A 17,536-nucleotide genomic window follows, 5' to 3' on the forward strand; every position below is an offset into this window, starting at 1 on the left:
GGCTGCCATTTTGGCATTACCTAATGCCAATGCCAACAAACATTAGAAGGCAATAGTGCAGCCTTTTTACAGTCATTGCCTCTTTGCTTTACCAATGGCTGTTACTTTTTTTGTTTAGCACTGGAAATTACCCCTAAAGAGATGCAAAGTGCTACCAATATGCACTACTTTGCATCAAGGGGCCCTTTTCGTGGGTGGCACATGGGTATTCTCATGCTACCACCCATGGATTTTGATTCAAATCTCTATTTACTAACATTGGAGGAATTTGCATAAACAAAATACAGAGCCAGGCAAAACGTTGGAGAAGATCTTACTTTTCTCCAAGCTGCACAGCGCACATACAAAGTTGGGAAAGTATTAAACTGTGTCTAAATATAGTATTAAGTACTGAAGGTTAACCTTTATTTGAAGCGATGTGATGCGTCAAATCTTAATAGATCTGCCCCAAGGTGTTAAGATGCACGATGGCAGTTTTTTGTCCTATGCATGCACCATGAGGAGACCTATATTCCAGGGGTAGCGTTAGGCCCATCACAGAGGAACAAAGGTAAGGTTTGGCTGCTCCTTCCTCTCAGCTCAGCCTTACTTTCAGAAACCTTCTTGATGCAAAACCACAGCATGAAAGGCCCTGACACGTCTCTTGCCAGGTCTGGACTGGGACCTCTTAGCTTTAGCTTTAGGAACCCAGAGACCAGTTGGGGCAAAATCTGAATGATGGCTAAAACTGTTCCTCCCGGACGAAATGAATGGGGTGGCTATGGGCACGATCACATTGTATTTGCTATTGTAGAATGGGGCAATCACGCTCATCCTTGGCCACCAATTATTCGTCCACAGGAACCACGCGGAGACCTGTGTGCCACGCACTACCCAGCAGCTCCTATTCCCAGCGAGGAGATCATGAATGTTTCTGGCGCAGGGGACAGGTATGAGTTTACGGATTACTTATGCATTTATTTATTAATTTCTTTAATTTATTGTCATTTCAGACTTTAGTTGTGCATTTCCCTGCCAGTGTGTGGATGTGTGATGTGATATTCTGTGTCGCATCCGATTAGCTATTAACCCCACCTCTTCCGGGCATTGCACCAATTGTGGGAGAGCGCACAGGAAGGGAATTTTTGCATGAGTCGTGCAGTAGCTTAGACTTCTACAGTGGCAGCAGGAGAGGAAAAAGAAGGTCATTCCCCCAGATAACTTGATTCTCTGCCACTCATTAAATTGTGGTCCATCTGGGAGTTGGCGTGTGTTCATCTGGTCCAAGTTCTGAATGTCTGCTACAGTTAGTCCAACAATCATAATCTACCTGACACTTTACTATGGTTGCAATCAAAATTGAGTGCAGTCAACTTGTTAACAAAACTAAAAACCTTTTTTTTAATGTTTTTTTCCACCAGTGAACACAAGCTAGGTCTCCTCAATCAGTGAGGCCTGATCAAAGCTTGTAGTAAAGCATTAAGAAAGGATGATAGGAGTAAGGCTGCAACGAGAACGAGCGGGGGTTCAGGGTAGTGCCTGGATTACCTATGCCACGTTTTATTAAACAGTCCCCTTCTTACTCGCCCCACCCTAAAGCGCACACCCCCAAGTACAACCATTTTGTTGCCTCAAATTAAATACGTATAGTAAATATTAAATATTTCTACTTGATATCTCCTCTTCATCGGTAGTGGGGATAAAGAGGGCTACTCTTTCCCCCGAAACATCCTCTAAATGTTCCCTAGCAGAAATGTATAGGTTCACTGCAGAAAAAGAAAAGAGTAGAGCACTAAGGGTGTAGAGATGGGTGTGTGATTGGGATGAAGTAAAGAAGGTTTTCTGTAATGAAGGTCTCTGGTAAGCAATTTGGGCGTTATTGCCTCGCACCTTTTCCTTCCACCACTTCTAATGCAATGAGACATGCTAATCTCTCAATACACATTGATAATGAATCACGCATAGCCCAATATATGCTTCACGCATGAATATCTCATGCAGACATACAAACCAAATAAAGTGAATACTGACGACGCAAATGCAGCTCAGGCATCTCTCAAGGAGCTCACAGTGGATTCTGAAGTTAAACGAGGGGCCCATGTGGCAAAGCCACAGATGCATCAATCTAAAGTTCCATCTCCCTTTTTCTCCTTGAATATTGTATGCGTGTATGTGGTATTTCTATAGTTTGAACCTAGCCAAAAAGCAGTGGAGGGTGGGAGCCCACTGAAAGCAGAAGAGGTGTGGATTGATGTTCTAGACCACTGAATCCATTTAGGGAACATAGGACATCTCTGAATCAGAAATATTCCAAGGTCCAGAGTGGTGCACGTGATTTAGAAAGACTGGTCGGCTATTCGAAGTCGATCGAGTGTGAATGTTCTACCTGACGATATGACCTAAAATGATAACAGCCCCAGATTCACAGTATTATTGAAGATGGTCCATGGGGTCGATTGTTCTGTCCTGGAACTTCCCTGTTCACTGTCAGGGCTTGTTTTGCCCATAAACGCTGGTTCAGCACTACTCTTTTCAGGTAATCTAATGTTTCATGTTTAAATATTTTTATTGAGTTATGGGCAAGAGAAAAAACAGTAGCAATGTGGTTGATACTACACCTCTAAGAAGTAAGAGCACTGTCAGTCAGACAAAAAAAACACATGTATGTAGTAATTTTCAACCACACACAACACTGGAGCGCTGTATATGTTGGAGTCATCTTTATTACCAACCCCTCAGCAATGCGTTGGCGCACCGGCATACCCAGCATAGATGGGTGTGCCCGTAATTCCAAACCCACTACTTGTGTACTGAATAAAGAATTAAGAATGTTAACATCATACATTCTATTTAACCTTTAGAATACTACAATATACTCGGGTGAAAACTTACTAAACTTAAGCATGAACCAAAAGGAGGCAGGGGAAGGGGATAATAAAGATCGCAAGGCTCAATGGATGTAGAGTGTCTATATTGAACTCCTTCACAGGGTGTCTATCTGAATTTCCCAGCTGCTGCCCACGATATTTTCAGGTCACCTCTGTGCCTTCCATCTGCTATGTGGATCTGATGTTCGAATTTTTGTTTCCAAAAAGTCCATAACTGCATGTGGGTCCATAAAATCATAACTATTCCCTCCTCTCCAAAACTGTTCCGGTATTTGAGGATTTTCCTCTAGTTCTCTTCTTGATAGGTGAATTGTTTGTTGGACTTCCAGCAACTTCTTCCCCTTATCTTTGATCACAAGGAGTGCTGGATTGACTCCATGTTTTTCCCGTCATCTAACCTAGGGAATACCCGGATTCTTTGGGTTGGAACCCACAGAAGATTATCCAGCAAGTCCACCTTTCTCTTGAGAGTTTCACTTTCCTGAAGACCCTTCTGACTTTCTAGCACTTACAGCTGTCCACTGACTCTGTTCTCTATTTGTGCCATGTGGCATTCCATTCCAGCAGGTTTCACTTAATGTTAGCCTAATGCTTCAAATTTCTCCCCTGGGGTCAAGCCAACTACACAAATTCTCTCTGGCCCCATGCACTCTATCCAGCCGAGATGTGGTGAACAGCATGTGGCAAAAAAGTATTGTCTTTCCTTCAGAAACAATGGTGACACACAAAGTTTAGGTAATCACAGAGCAGAGAGCCTCTTTAGAATTGCCGTGTGGAAATAGCTGTCATCCATGAAGGGTGGGTCTTCCAGACATCCCAAACATTACTAACATTCACCTCATCTCCATCATTACTCCTCAGGCTCACCATGCCACCACACCGGGCAGGCACCTCAGATGCCTGCTCCTCCGTGCTGGTCCTTTTGACGGATGTCTCCCTCTCTTTGGCATCCTTGCCTGCAGTCAGGCCCTCCAGTCAGGCACACAACATCATGCGTGCCTCTTCAGGCTTGGTGCAGAGCCACTGTGGCATTTTGGCATTCATCTTGGTGAGAGAAGGTGGGGAAGCAGCCTCTCATCATGCTTATGGACAGAACTGGCAGACAAGGACCTGCAAACAGGTCATCCTGTATCCAGGGCCTTGTGACAGTCCACAGGCTTTCAGTTCTGCCCCCTCTCACCTTAGGTCACCATTCCTGGCCCAGGTAGAAGGAGCCAGAAGCTCCACAGAACCAGCGTGCTGTAGAAAACCGTCCAAGAGCCTAATCTAGTGATTTAGAATATCATTTTTGGTTTACCATTGTCTGCACCCTTTTACTCGCTCACAAATGCCATGCATTTTGCCCAGGCTCCCTTTGATGGCTTGTGTATTCCAAAACCAATCCATCAACTAAAATAAGTGTTTGCTAGTCATATTGAATAGCTTAGGAAACAATCAGCATTGGAGGTGGAAGCCTGACTAGTGTTGTTCAGGGCCAGGGTGCATATGATATCCTACTATTGCCTCACAATCTACGAAACGTATGCATACCTAGGAAAAGTGTCATTCTACATGATTCAGTGCATTATTCAGATATCATACCCGTCACGAGCCAGGATGAAGCCGGCCTCAATGCCCACATCGACTCCGTACTTCTGAAAGAATGAAGTTCAATACATTGCCAATTGGTGCTTAAACCACTCACTGGCACCGGTCTGATACATCTGGAAGCAACAATGGTACAACAGGCCACCAAAGAAATAAATTTCTATGAAAGAAAGTTCAAAAACATCTGGTATGACATCACTCTGATTCATTAAAATGTGAAAGAGAACAAGTTAATGAACAACACTTATGAACCCACCATGGAAAATCTCCCTTAATCCCGTCACCCCCTCAGGGTGTCAAGTCACTCGTCAGGTCGCAAGTTGAACAAAGCCTTGTAATCCCATCCTTCCAGTTTCAACTAGCATGAGATGCTTCAATTTTGGCATAGACTTCTTTCTGCATGCATGCCTCTTAGGTGATTGACAAGTCACAGGTGATTTTATTCAAACAATGAGATACTTCCAGCTTGTGGGTGCTGTTGTGGTTGAAGTTCTTGTGTGGTTTGTAGGTACATGTTTATTACAAGGACACACTGGTGGAAAAACTATCCTGAGATATCCAATCGATCAGGGCCTATGTTAACTGGGTCATCCGGGGAATGATGTTACATTATGTCTCAAAACCCAAGCAGACGTCATCAAGCAAGGCAATGTTTTAGAAAGCTAATAACTCGTGATACAGAACTCGCACAATGTCAATCAGAGCCAAGGTGCCCCCTTGTGCGTGGTTTTGGGGCAAGACACAGCTTTTGCAAACAGAAAAATACAAATACCTCAGCGTTACCATTGACAAATCAGGGAATTCTGTGCATCAAAGAGGGTGCATTATGGAAAAAGGCTTAGCCATAGCACTATCTTTAAAAAGACTAAAAGTAGCCTTGAATGGTCCCTCATTCACCCCCCTCTTACAAGTACTAAAAGCCAAACTCTTGCTTACAATAACATAAAGGAGTGAAGTACAAAGAGGCAGAGTTTTAGAAATCCTAAATAATACAGTGAGCTAAGTCTATCGGATCATCTTTAATCTTCATAAATTTACTTCCACTGCTCAACTCAGACTGGAGTTCGGCCTATTGGATCAGTTCTTGGCAAGACGAGGTGCATATATAAACTTCTGGAGTAAAGTTCGAGGTGCCTCCTCAGACTCTCTTAACTACCATCTATGGCAGGAGCTCGAACGCAAGAATTCCTCACTGTCCAGAGTTTACCTAGAGCAGTGGTTCCCAACCTTTTGACTCCTGAGGACCCCCAATGAAGAATCATTACTGGAAGCCGGGGACCCCCAGCAATTTGTACAATTTAAATTTCAAACATTAAAACAGTAATGCACAAAAAATATAACAAGTACACACCAAACAAATACTCAAATTACTAAAGATATAATTCTTTTATATTGCAAAAATATGCAAAAATCGAAACATTCTATTGGCAAGGTTGGAGCTGCAGCTCGGGGACTACCTTTTCAATATTTGGTTTTATTTAGGAAAGGTGAATCCTCAGGTCAGATTCAACCCTTCCGGAGCAATTTCTGTTTTTATTTTTTAGGTATGTAAGATCTGAGAAAGCTTTTTCACATAAATATGTGATGGGGAAAGGAAATAAACCATAAGGGCCTCTCATCTCTCCCTAGCCTCATTGTCACATGTACTTCATTTGTTTTATAGCACCTCTCATACCACTGCAGGGTGTCAAAGCACTTTACAGAGGACTACAAGGTGTAGGATTCACATGTCATCCACACTGGTAGGCATTTTCTAAGAGTGTTTGGTCTGGAGAAGCACAATTTCTAATTTGTGCCATGCGGTTTGCATGCAGCTCCTTAATGGCAGTTCATAGGTCACTGTGCTAGATTACGATTATGAACTGCACAGTAACAAAAGAATCTCTGTGACAAAAGCAGTAACCCACTGTGCTATGCACATGAAATACTGTTCTTTGCATGATACACGTTCTTTGCAGCTGGTACATTAAACATTTGCGCTACCTTTGATTCAAAACTGATACTGCTCAAATCTCTTATTTAGCTCCATCAGATACATTGATCAATAGAGTTATCTTGATGCTTTTATTTTTGCTGTACACAAGCTGTGTAGTGCTTTTAAAACTGCTGAACAAAGGAAGTAATAAATAGAAAAACATGCACATGTTTGTCAGAGGCCCCAGCTGGAAAAGCGCCTTTCTCCCAGCCCAGGCCTGCGGACCCCTTGGGAATGTGTCACGGACCCCTGGAGGACTGCGGACCACAGGTTGGAAACCACTGACCTAGAAGACTCATTAGGATGACTGGGCTCACCGACCTCTGGAGGACCTCAACCTTGCATAGCGCTTTCAAAAAAGCTGTTTGGAAATCAATTAGGCTTCAATCCCTGTTGGAGGCCAAAGCGCCTTTTCACGAAGATCCCACGCTAGGATGATTCTAAATATCTACATGACTCTGGCCCCACAAGCATATCTTGGCCACAACTTTTCAAGGCAAACAGAGCAATTTTTAAGGTATCGATTAGGGCTTATACCATGTGCTCTAAATGCAGCCCCTTTGCTGAAAGATGCGACAAATACTACCTGCTGTTTATGCAATGAGGGCACAGAAGATCTCCCACACGTCCTCTGTTCATGTGAACATCTTGTGATGGAAAGAAAAGCTTTATTACAAAATAAGTTCAATGAAAGAGGCCTATGAACAGTGAGGAAGCTGTGCTGGTGTGTTTTGCACCTCTGGACCTGCAACTGAACTGCAGCCTAGTGAAATGTCTATCCCTGGTAACACAAAAGCAGCACCTAACACAGCAAGCCATCCACTCTATGCACCATCTTTCTCCAATCTTTAACATGGGCCTTTAGGTACTAGACCTCTGCCATTGTGACAATCTGGGCCCTCAGCCTTCATATGTGCCTAAATTAACCAACCAGTGAAAAAAACTATGAGCCTAATGACTGCTTAAATTTTAACGATTTTAAACAAAAATTTGTCCAATTGTGCTAATTGTTTTATGCAATGATTTTAAGTAACTATGCAAATAAAGTATCTATCTATCTATCTATCTATCATGATACAGGACGGTGTAGGGAAGCCCCCTTAAAAGAACAATTCCCATTCCAGGCTAGGTGTTGCTGAATGGTCAAAAATAATAAAAATAAACTGGAAGGCTTTAAATCTGTGCAGTGACACTAAAATGTCACTCTTTACCCAATAATATAGAACCTGTGTGGGTTACGCATTTAAAATTATGGTTAAGGAAATGTATGAAGAGCCTATGCTCTGCAGTCCCAACCTCCACCAGTAGGTTGTGCTATAGGTGACACGGAATTTGGCACTGTAGACAACTTGCAGAGCATAGAACTGGGTACCTTTGACACCCACAGGTGGATATATTCTTTCCAGTACAGAGAGTTTGCACCTATAGTAGGAGGCCATAGCAGCAGTGGAAGACGAAGCGACGGTTCAAACTGCAAGTTGACCCTGTCTGCCTTTAGAGAGGGGAAGGGACGATGTAATGTATTGTATATTAGAATATAATCAATACAGAAGAAAGGCAACACACATCAAGTCACGAAATGTGGAAAACACTCCTCATATTGTACCTATAAAGCCTGTTAGGTATCGGGCCCTGTATAAATGCCACTAGCAGTAGTGATAGTAAAAGCGGTGAAAAGTAATTAATTTAAAAAATAAAAGTTACAGGCAATAAAAAATGTTAACACAAAAAGTAGAACACACCTATGAGCAATGCGCAAGACGATTACTAATATGAAGAATAAAGACTCATGTGTCATGCGTACAGTGATAGTAAAGACCACAATGTTTCATACTTCTGAAAAACTGCCAACACACCAAGGTGGGTTTTATAATTCTTTATAGATAGAACTGTGAGATCCCTGGGACTTTCCGTACCCCATCTAAACGTAAACTTCTTATGGTGCACTTTGTGTGTGCCACTTGGTGCCACTTCATCGATGACGCACACATAGTGCCCACCAGGTTGCACAAAAATCCAGTGCAAACCCCTGCTACGCTTTTGGGCAGTATTACAAATAGGGTGCACTCATCTGCGCTGAATTGTACCTTTAACTGGTGCCTCAGGTACAGACTGGGACAGGGCGCCATATTACAGTTGATTACCTGTTCCCACTGCATACTTGGGTATACTGGGAACTTGGGAATTAATGCTTTGGGAACAGCGGGTTAGTGAAAGGCGGAATGGCTGTTGGAACTGCAGCAGCTCCTCCGCTATAGCAGAGGAGCGTCGCCCCCACGTCAGCAACAGCACCTGCAAACTTGAAAAATAAAACGATAATAAACTATGTTTATTATCATTTTATTTTTCGGAGGTGGTAGGTGCACTGAGCTGTCTCCAACCGGCACTGTGTTGCTGGGTTTGAGGGAGCAGGCACAGGCTCCCAGTCTGTCTGGGAGTGCAAATCGAGAGTGCTAAGGCCAATCCTGATGCTGCTGTTATACTGCCCCCAGCATGAGATCAGCGTTAGGATTGGCCGCAGGGCAGGCTGGGAGCCTGTGCCTTCAGCAAGGGACCCAGAAGAGCATCGAACTAGCAGTGATGCAGCAGGTAAGTTTTTTTTTGTTGTTGTTTTTTTTTGTCCCCATACCCGGCCTTACATTCAAAGAGAGCCCCTGGAGGCGGGCGCAGAGTGCGACTGCACCTGACTGCAGGGGGTTGTCTGGGAGGCTCCTGTAATCCCTGTGCCCTTGCGAATAAGTGTCCCCTCACCGGGGATCGCACCAGTGCTAATCCATTTTACAGAGGAGAACACATAAGCCCCAAGGGTACAAGCACCAGACACACACACCCTGTGCACCAGCAGGGCGCGCACACCCTTTGCACCAGCAGGGCGCGCACACCCTTTGCACCAGCAGGGCGCACACACCGATTGCACCAGCAGGGCGCATACACCCATTGCACCAGCAGGCGCACACACCCATTGCACCAGCAGTGCCCAGTAGGCGCACACACCCATTGCACCAGCAGGCGCACAACCCCATTGCATCAGCATGGCACACACACCCATTGCACCAGCAGGCGCACACACCCATTGCACCAGCAAGGCCCAGCAGCGCACAAGCCCATTGCACCAGAAGGCGCACATACCCATAGCACCAACAGGGCCCAGCAGCGCACACACCCATTGCATGAGCAGGCGCACACACCCATTGAACCAGCAGGTGCACACACCCATTGCACCAGCAGGGTGCACACACCCATTGCACCAGCAGGGCACACACACCCATTGCACCAGCAGGGCACACACACCCATTGCACCAGCAGGGCACACACCCATTGCACCAGCAGGGCGCACACACCCATTGCACCAGTAGGGCGCACACACCCATTGTACCAGCAGGCGCACACACCCATTGTACCAGCAGGGCACACACCCATTGTACTAGCAGGGCACACACCCATTGCACCAGCAGGACGCACACACCCATTGCACCAAGAGGGCGCACACACCCATTGCACCAAGAGGGCGCACACACCCATTGCACCAGCAGGGCCCAGCAGGCGCACACCCATTGCACCAGCATGGCGCATACACCCATTGCACCAGCAGGGGGCATACACCCATTGCACAGCAGGGGGCATACACCCATTGCACCAGCAGGGCGCACACACCCATTGCACCAGCAGGGCGCACACACCCATTGCACCAGCAGGGCGCACACACCCATTGCACCAGCAGGGCGCACACACCCATTGCACCAGCAGGGAGCACACACCCATTGCACCAGCAGGGCGCACACACCCATTGCACCAGCAGGGTGCATACACCCATTGCGCCAGCAGGGCGTATACACCCATTGCGCCAGCAGGGCGTATACACCCATTGCGCCAGCAGGGCGCATACACCCATTGCACCAGCAGGGCCCAGCATGGCGCATACACCCATTGCACCAGCATGGCGCATACACCCATTGCACCAGCATGGCGCATACACCCATTGCACCAGCATGGCGCACACACCCATTGCACCAGCAGGGCGCACACACCCATTGCACCATTAGGGCGCACACACCCATTCCACCAGCAGGCGCACACACCCATTGTACCAGCAGGGCACATACCCATTTTACTAGCAGGGCACACACCCATTGCACCAGCAGGACGCACACACCCATTGCACCAAGAGGGCGCACACACCCATTGCACCAAGAGGGCGCATACGCCCATTGCAACAGAAGGCGCACACGCCCATTGCACCAGCATGGCCCATACACACATTGCACCAGCATGGCCCATACACCCATTGCACAGACGGGCGCACACACCCATTGCACCAGCAGGGCGCACACACCCATTGCACCATTATGGCGCACACACCCATTCCACCAGCAGGCGCACACACCCATTCCACCAGCAGGGCACACACCCATTGTACCAGCAGGGCACACACCCATTTTACTAGCAGGACGCACACACCCATTGCACCAGCAGGACGCACACACCCATTGCACCAAGAGGGCGCACACACCCATTGCACCAAGAGGGCGCATACGCCCATTGCAACAGAAGGCGCACACGCCCATTGCACCAGCATGGCCCATACACACATTGCACCAGCATGGCCCATACACCCATTGCACAGCAGGGCGCACACACCCATTGCACCAGCAGGGCGCACACACCCATTGCACCAGCAGGGCGCACACACCCATTGCACCAGCAGGGTGCACACACCCATTGCACCAGCAGGCGCACACACCCATTGTACCAGCAGGCGCACACACCCATTGCACCAGCAGGGCGGGTACACCCATTGCACCAGCAGGGCGCATACACCCATTGCACTAGCAGGGCCCAGCAGGCGCACACCCATTGCACCAGCATGGCGCACACACCCATTGCACCAGCATGGCGCACACACCCATTGCACCAGCATGGCGCACACACCCATTGCACCAGCAGGGGGCATACACCCATTGCACAGAAAGGCGCACACACCCATTGCACCAGCAGGGCGCACACACCCATTGCACCAGCAGGGCGCACACACCCATTGCACCAGCAGGGCGCACACACCCATTGCACCAGCAGGCGCACACACCCATTGCACCAGCAGGCGCACACACCCATTGCACCAGCATGCGCATACACCCATTGCACCAGCAGGGCGCATACACCCATTGCACCAGCAGGGCCCAGCAGGCGCACACCCATTGCACCAGCATGGCGCATACACCCATTGCACCAGCAGGGCGTGCACACCCATTGCACCAGCATGGCGCACACACCCATTGCACCAGCATGGCGCACACACCCATTGCACCAGCATGGCGCACACACCCATTGCACCAGCAGGGCGCGCACACCCATTGCACCAGCAGGCGCACACACCCATTGCAACAGAAGGTGCACACACCCATTGCACCAGCAGGGCGCATACACCCATTGCACCAGCAGGGCGCACACACCCATTGCACCAGCAGGGCGCACACACCCATTGCACCAGCAGGGCGCACACACCCATTGCACCAGCAGGGCGCACACACCCATTGCACCAGCAGGGCGCACACACCCATTGCACCTGCAGGGCGCACACACCCATTGCACCAGCATGGCGCACACACCCATTGCACCAGCAGGGCGCACACACCCATTGCACCAGCAGGGCGCACACACCCATTGCACCAGCAGGGTGCACACACCCATTGCACCAGCAGGGCGCAGCAGGCACACACCCATTGCACCAGCAGGGCCCAGCAAGCACACACCCATTGCACCAGCAGGGCGCATACACCCATTGCACCAGCAGGGCGCATACACCCATTGCACCAGCAGGGCGCACACACCCATTGCACCATTAGGGCGCACACACCCATTCCACCAGCAGGCGCACACACCCATTCCACCAGCAGGGCACACACCCATTGTACCAGCAGGGCACACACCCATTTTACTAGCAGGACGCACACACCCATTGCACCAGCAGGACGCACACACCCATTGCACCAAGAGGGCGCACACACCCATTGCACCAAGAGGGCGCATACGCCCATCGCAACAGAAGGCGCACACGCCCATTGCACCAGCATGGCCCATACACACATTGCACCAGCATGGCCCATACACCCATTGCACAGCAGGGCGCACACACCCATTGCACCAGCAGGGCGCACACACCCATTGCACCAGCAGGGCGCACACACCCATTGCACCAGCAGGGTGCACACACCCATTGCTCCAGCAGGCGCACACACCCATTGTACCAGCAGGCGCACACACCCATTGCAACAGCAGGGCGCGTACACCCATTGCACCAGCAGGGCGCATACACCCATTGCACTAGCAGGGCCCAGCAGGCGCACACCCATTGCACCAGCATGGCGCACACACCCATTGCACCAGCATGGCGCACACACCCATTGCACCAGCGTGGCGCACACACCCATTGCACCAGCAGGGGGCATACACCCATTGCACAGAGGGGCGCACACACATTTTTGCACCAGCAGGGCGCACACACCCATTGCACCAGCAGGGCGCACACACCCATTGCACCAGCAGGCGCACACACCCATTGCACCAGCATGCGCATACACCCATTGCACCAGCAGGGCGCATACACCCATTGCACCAGCAGGGCCCAGCAGGCGCATACCCATTGCACCAGCATGGCGCATACACCCATTGCACCAGCAGGGCGCGCACACCCATTGCACCAGCATGGCGCACACACCCATTGCACCAGCAGGGCGCACACAGCCATTGCACCAGCAGGGAGCACACACCCATTGCACCAGCATGGCGCACACACCCATTGCACCAGCAGGGCGCACACACCCATTGCACCAGCAGGGCGCACACACCCATTGCACCAGCAGGGCGCACACACCCATTGCACCAGCAGGGCGCACACACCCATTGCACCAGCAGAGCGCACACACCCATTGCACCAGCAGGGCGCACACACCCATTGCACCAGCAGGGCGCACACACCCATTGCACCAGCAGGGCGCACACACCCATTGCACCAGCAGGTGCACACACCCATTGCACCAGCAGGTGCACACACCCATTGCACCAGCAGGGCGCAGCAGGCACACACCCATTGCACCAGCAGGGCCCAGCAAGCACACACCCATTGCACCAGCAGGGCGCATACACCCATTGCGCCAGCAGGGCGTATACACCCATTGCACCAGCAGGATCCAGCAGGATCCAGCAGGCACATACACCCATTAGACCAGCAGAATCCATCAGGCACATACACCCATTGCAATAGCAGGACCCAGCAGGCACACACACCCATTGCACCAGCAGGACCCAGCAGGCACAAACATGCATTGCACCAGCAAGGAGCATACACCCACTTCACCAGCAGGCGCATACACCCATTGCACTAGCAGGCGCATACACCCATTGCACCAGCAGGGCGCATACACCCATTGCACCAGCAGGGCGCATACACCCATTGCACCAGCAGGGCGCATACACCCATTGCACCAGCAGGGCGCATACACCCATTGCACCAGCAGGCGCACACACCCATTGCACCAGCAGGGCGCAGCAGGCACAAACCCATTGCACCAGCCGGGCCCAGCAGGCGCACACCCATTGCGCCAGCAGGGCGCATACACCCATTGCACCAGCAGGGCCCAGCATGGCGCATACACCCATTGCACCAGCATGGCGCATACACCCATTGCACCAGCATGGCGCATACACCCATTGCACCAGCATGGCGCACACACCCATTGCACCAGCAGGGCGCACACACCCATTGCACCATTAGGGCGCACACACCCATTCCACCAGCAGGCGCACACACCCATTGTACCAGCAGGGCACATACCCATTTTACTAGCAGGGCACACACCCATTGCACCAGCAGGACGCACACACCCATTGCACCAAGAGGGCACACACACCCATTGCACCAAGAGGGCGCATACGCCCATTGCAACAGAAGGCGCACACGCCCATTGCACCAGCATGGCCCATACACACATTGCACCAGCATGGCCCATACACCCATTGCACAGAAGGGCGCACACACCCATTGCACCAGCAGGGCGCACACACCCATTGCACCATTATGGCGCACACACCCATTCCACCAGCAGGCGCACACACCCATTCCACCAGCAGGGCACACACCCATTGTACCAGCAGGGCACACACCCATTTTACTAGCAGGACGCACACACCCATTGCACCAGCAGGACGCACACACCCATTGCACCAAGAGGGCGCACACACCCATTGCACCAAGAGGGCGCATACGCCCATTGCAACAGAAGGCGCACACGCCCATTGCACCAGCATGGCCCATACACACATTGCACCAGCATGGCCCATACACCCATTGCACAGCAGGGCGCACACACCCATTGCACCAGCAGGGCGCACACACCCATTGCACCAGCAGGGCGCACACACCCATTGCACCAGCAGGGTGCACACACCCATTGCACCAGCAGGCGCACACACCCATTGTACCAGCAGGCGCACACACCCATTGCACCAGCAGGGCGGGTACACCCATTGCACCAGCAGGGCGCATACACCCATTGCACTAGCAGGGCCCAGCAGGCGCACACCCATTGCACCAGCATGGCGCACACACCCATTGCACCAGCATGGCGCACACACCCATTGCACCAGCATGGCGCACACACCCATTGCACCAGCAGGGGGCATACACCCATTGCACAGAAAGGCGCACACACCCATTGCACCAGCAGGGCGCACACACCCATTGCACCAGCAGGGCGCACACACCCATTGCACCAGCAGGGCGCACACACCCATTGCACCAGCAGGCGCACACACCCATTGCACCAGCAGGCGCACACACCCATTGCACCAGCATGCGCATACACCCATTGCACCAGCAGGGCGCGCACACCCATTGCACCAGCATGGCGCATACACCCATTGCACCAGCAGGGCGTGCACACCCATTGCACCAGCATGGCGCACACACCCATTGCACCAGCATGGCGCACACACCCATTGCACCAGCATGGCGCACACACCCATTGCACCAGCAGGGCGCGCACACCCATTGCACCAGCAGGCGCACACACCCATTGCAACAGAAGGTGCACACACCCATTGCACCAGCAGGGCGCATACACCCATTGCACCAGCAGGGCGCACACACCCATTGCACCAGCAGGGCGCACACACCCATTGCACCAGCAGGGCGCACACACCCATTGCACCAGCAGGGCGCACACACCCATTGCACCTACAGGGCGCACACACCCATTGCACCAGCAGGGCGCACACACCCATTGCACCAGCATGGCGCACACACCCATTGCACCAGCAGGGCGCACACACCCATTGCACCAGCAGGGCGCACACACCCATTGCACCAGCAGGGTGCACACACCCATTGCACCAGCAGGGCGCAGCAGGCACACACCCATTGCACCAGCAGGGCCCAGCAAGCACACACCCATTGCACCAGCAGGGCGCATACACCCATTGCACCAGCAGGGCGCATACACCCATTGCACCAGCAGGGCGCACACACCCATTGCACCATTAGGGCGCACACACCCATTCCACCAGCAGGCGCACACACCCATTCCACCAGCAGGGCACACACCCATTGTACCAGCAGGGCACACACCCATTTTACTAGCAGGACGCACACACCCATTGCACCAGCAGGACGCACACACCCATTGCACCAAGAGGGCGCACACACCCATTGCACCAAGAGGGCGCATACGCCCATCGCAACAGAAGGCGCACACGCCCATTGCACCAGCATGGCCCATACACACATTGCACCAGCATGGCCCATACACCCATTGCACAGCAGGGCGCACACACCCATTGCACCAGCAGGGCGCACACACCCATTGCACCAGCAGGGCGCACACACCCATTGCACCAGCAGGGTGCACACACCCATTGCTCCAGCAGGCGCACACACCCATTGTACCAGCAGGCGCACACACCCATTGCAACAGCAGGGCGCGTACACCCATTGCACCAGCAGGGCGCATACACCCATTGCACTAGCAGGGCCCAGCAGGCGCACACCCATTGCACCAGCATGGCGCACACACCCATTGCACCAGCATGGCGCACACACCCATTGCACCAGCGTGGCGCACACACCCATTGCACCAGCAGGGGGCATACACCCATTGCACAGAGGGGCGCACACACATTTTTGCACCAGCAGGGCGCACACACCCATTGCACCAGCAGGGCGCACACACCCATTGCACCAGCAGGCGCACACACCCATTGCACCAGCATGCGCATACACCCATTGCACCAGCAGGGCGCATACACCCATTGCACCAGCAGGGCCCAGCAGGCGCATACCCATTGCACCAGCATGGCGCATACACCCATTGCACCAGCAGGGCGCGCACACCCATTGCACCAGCATGGCGCACACACCCATTGCACCAGCAGGGCGCACACAGCCATTGCACCAGCAGGGAGCACACACCCATTGCACCAGCATGGCGCACACACCCATTGCACCAGCAGGGCGCACACACCCATTGCACCAGCAGGGCGCACACACCCATTGCACCAGCAGGGCGCACACACCCATTGCACCAGCAGGGCGCACACACCCATTGCACCAGCAGAGCGCACACACCCATTGCACCAGCAGGGCGCACACACCCATTGCACCAGCAGGGCGCACACACCCATTGCACCAGCAGGGCGCACACACCCATTGCACCAGCAGGGCGCACACACCCATTGCACCAGCAGGCGCACACACCCATTGCACCAGCAGGTGCACACACCCATTGCACCAGCAGGGCGCAGCAGGCACACACCCATTGCACCAGCAGGGCCCAGCAAGCACACACCCATTGCACCAGCAGGGCGCATACACCCATTGCGCCAGCAGGGCGTATACACCCATTGCACCAGCAGGATCCAGCAGGATCCAGCAGGCACATACACCCATTAGACCAGCAGAATCCATCAGGCACATACACCCATTGCAATAGCAGGACCCAGCAGGCACACACACCCATTGCACCAGCAGGACCCAGCAGGCACAAACATGCATTGCACCAGCAAGGAGCATACACCCACTTCACCAGCAGGCGCATACACCCATTGCACTAGCAGG

At 52.1% G+C, this 17,536-nt stretch overlaps 1 protein-coding gene across 2 annotated transcripts in view; it reads left to right on the plus strand.

Annotated features, from left to right (window-relative positions):
- LOC138287463 (uncharacterized) overlaps positions 1-17,536 on the plus strand; it is a 287,365-nt gene that overhangs the window by 258,670 nt on the left and 11,159 nt on the right. For both annotated transcript variants that reach the window (XM_069227897.1, XM_069227898.1), the window contains exon 18: positions 841-929. In XM_069227897.1, coding sequence (XP_069083998.1) covers positions 841-929 — 89 coding nt within the window. The remainder of the gene's footprint in view (positions 1-840; positions 930-17,536) is intronic.

Source organism: Pleurodeles waltl, chromosome 4_1, assembly GCF_031143425.1.
Source record: "Pleurodeles waltl isolate 20211129_DDA chromosome 4_1, aPleWal1.hap1.20221129, whole genome shotgun sequence".
NCBI lineage: Eukaryota > Metazoa > Chordata > Amphibia > Caudata > Salamandridae > Pleurodeles > Pleurodeles waltl.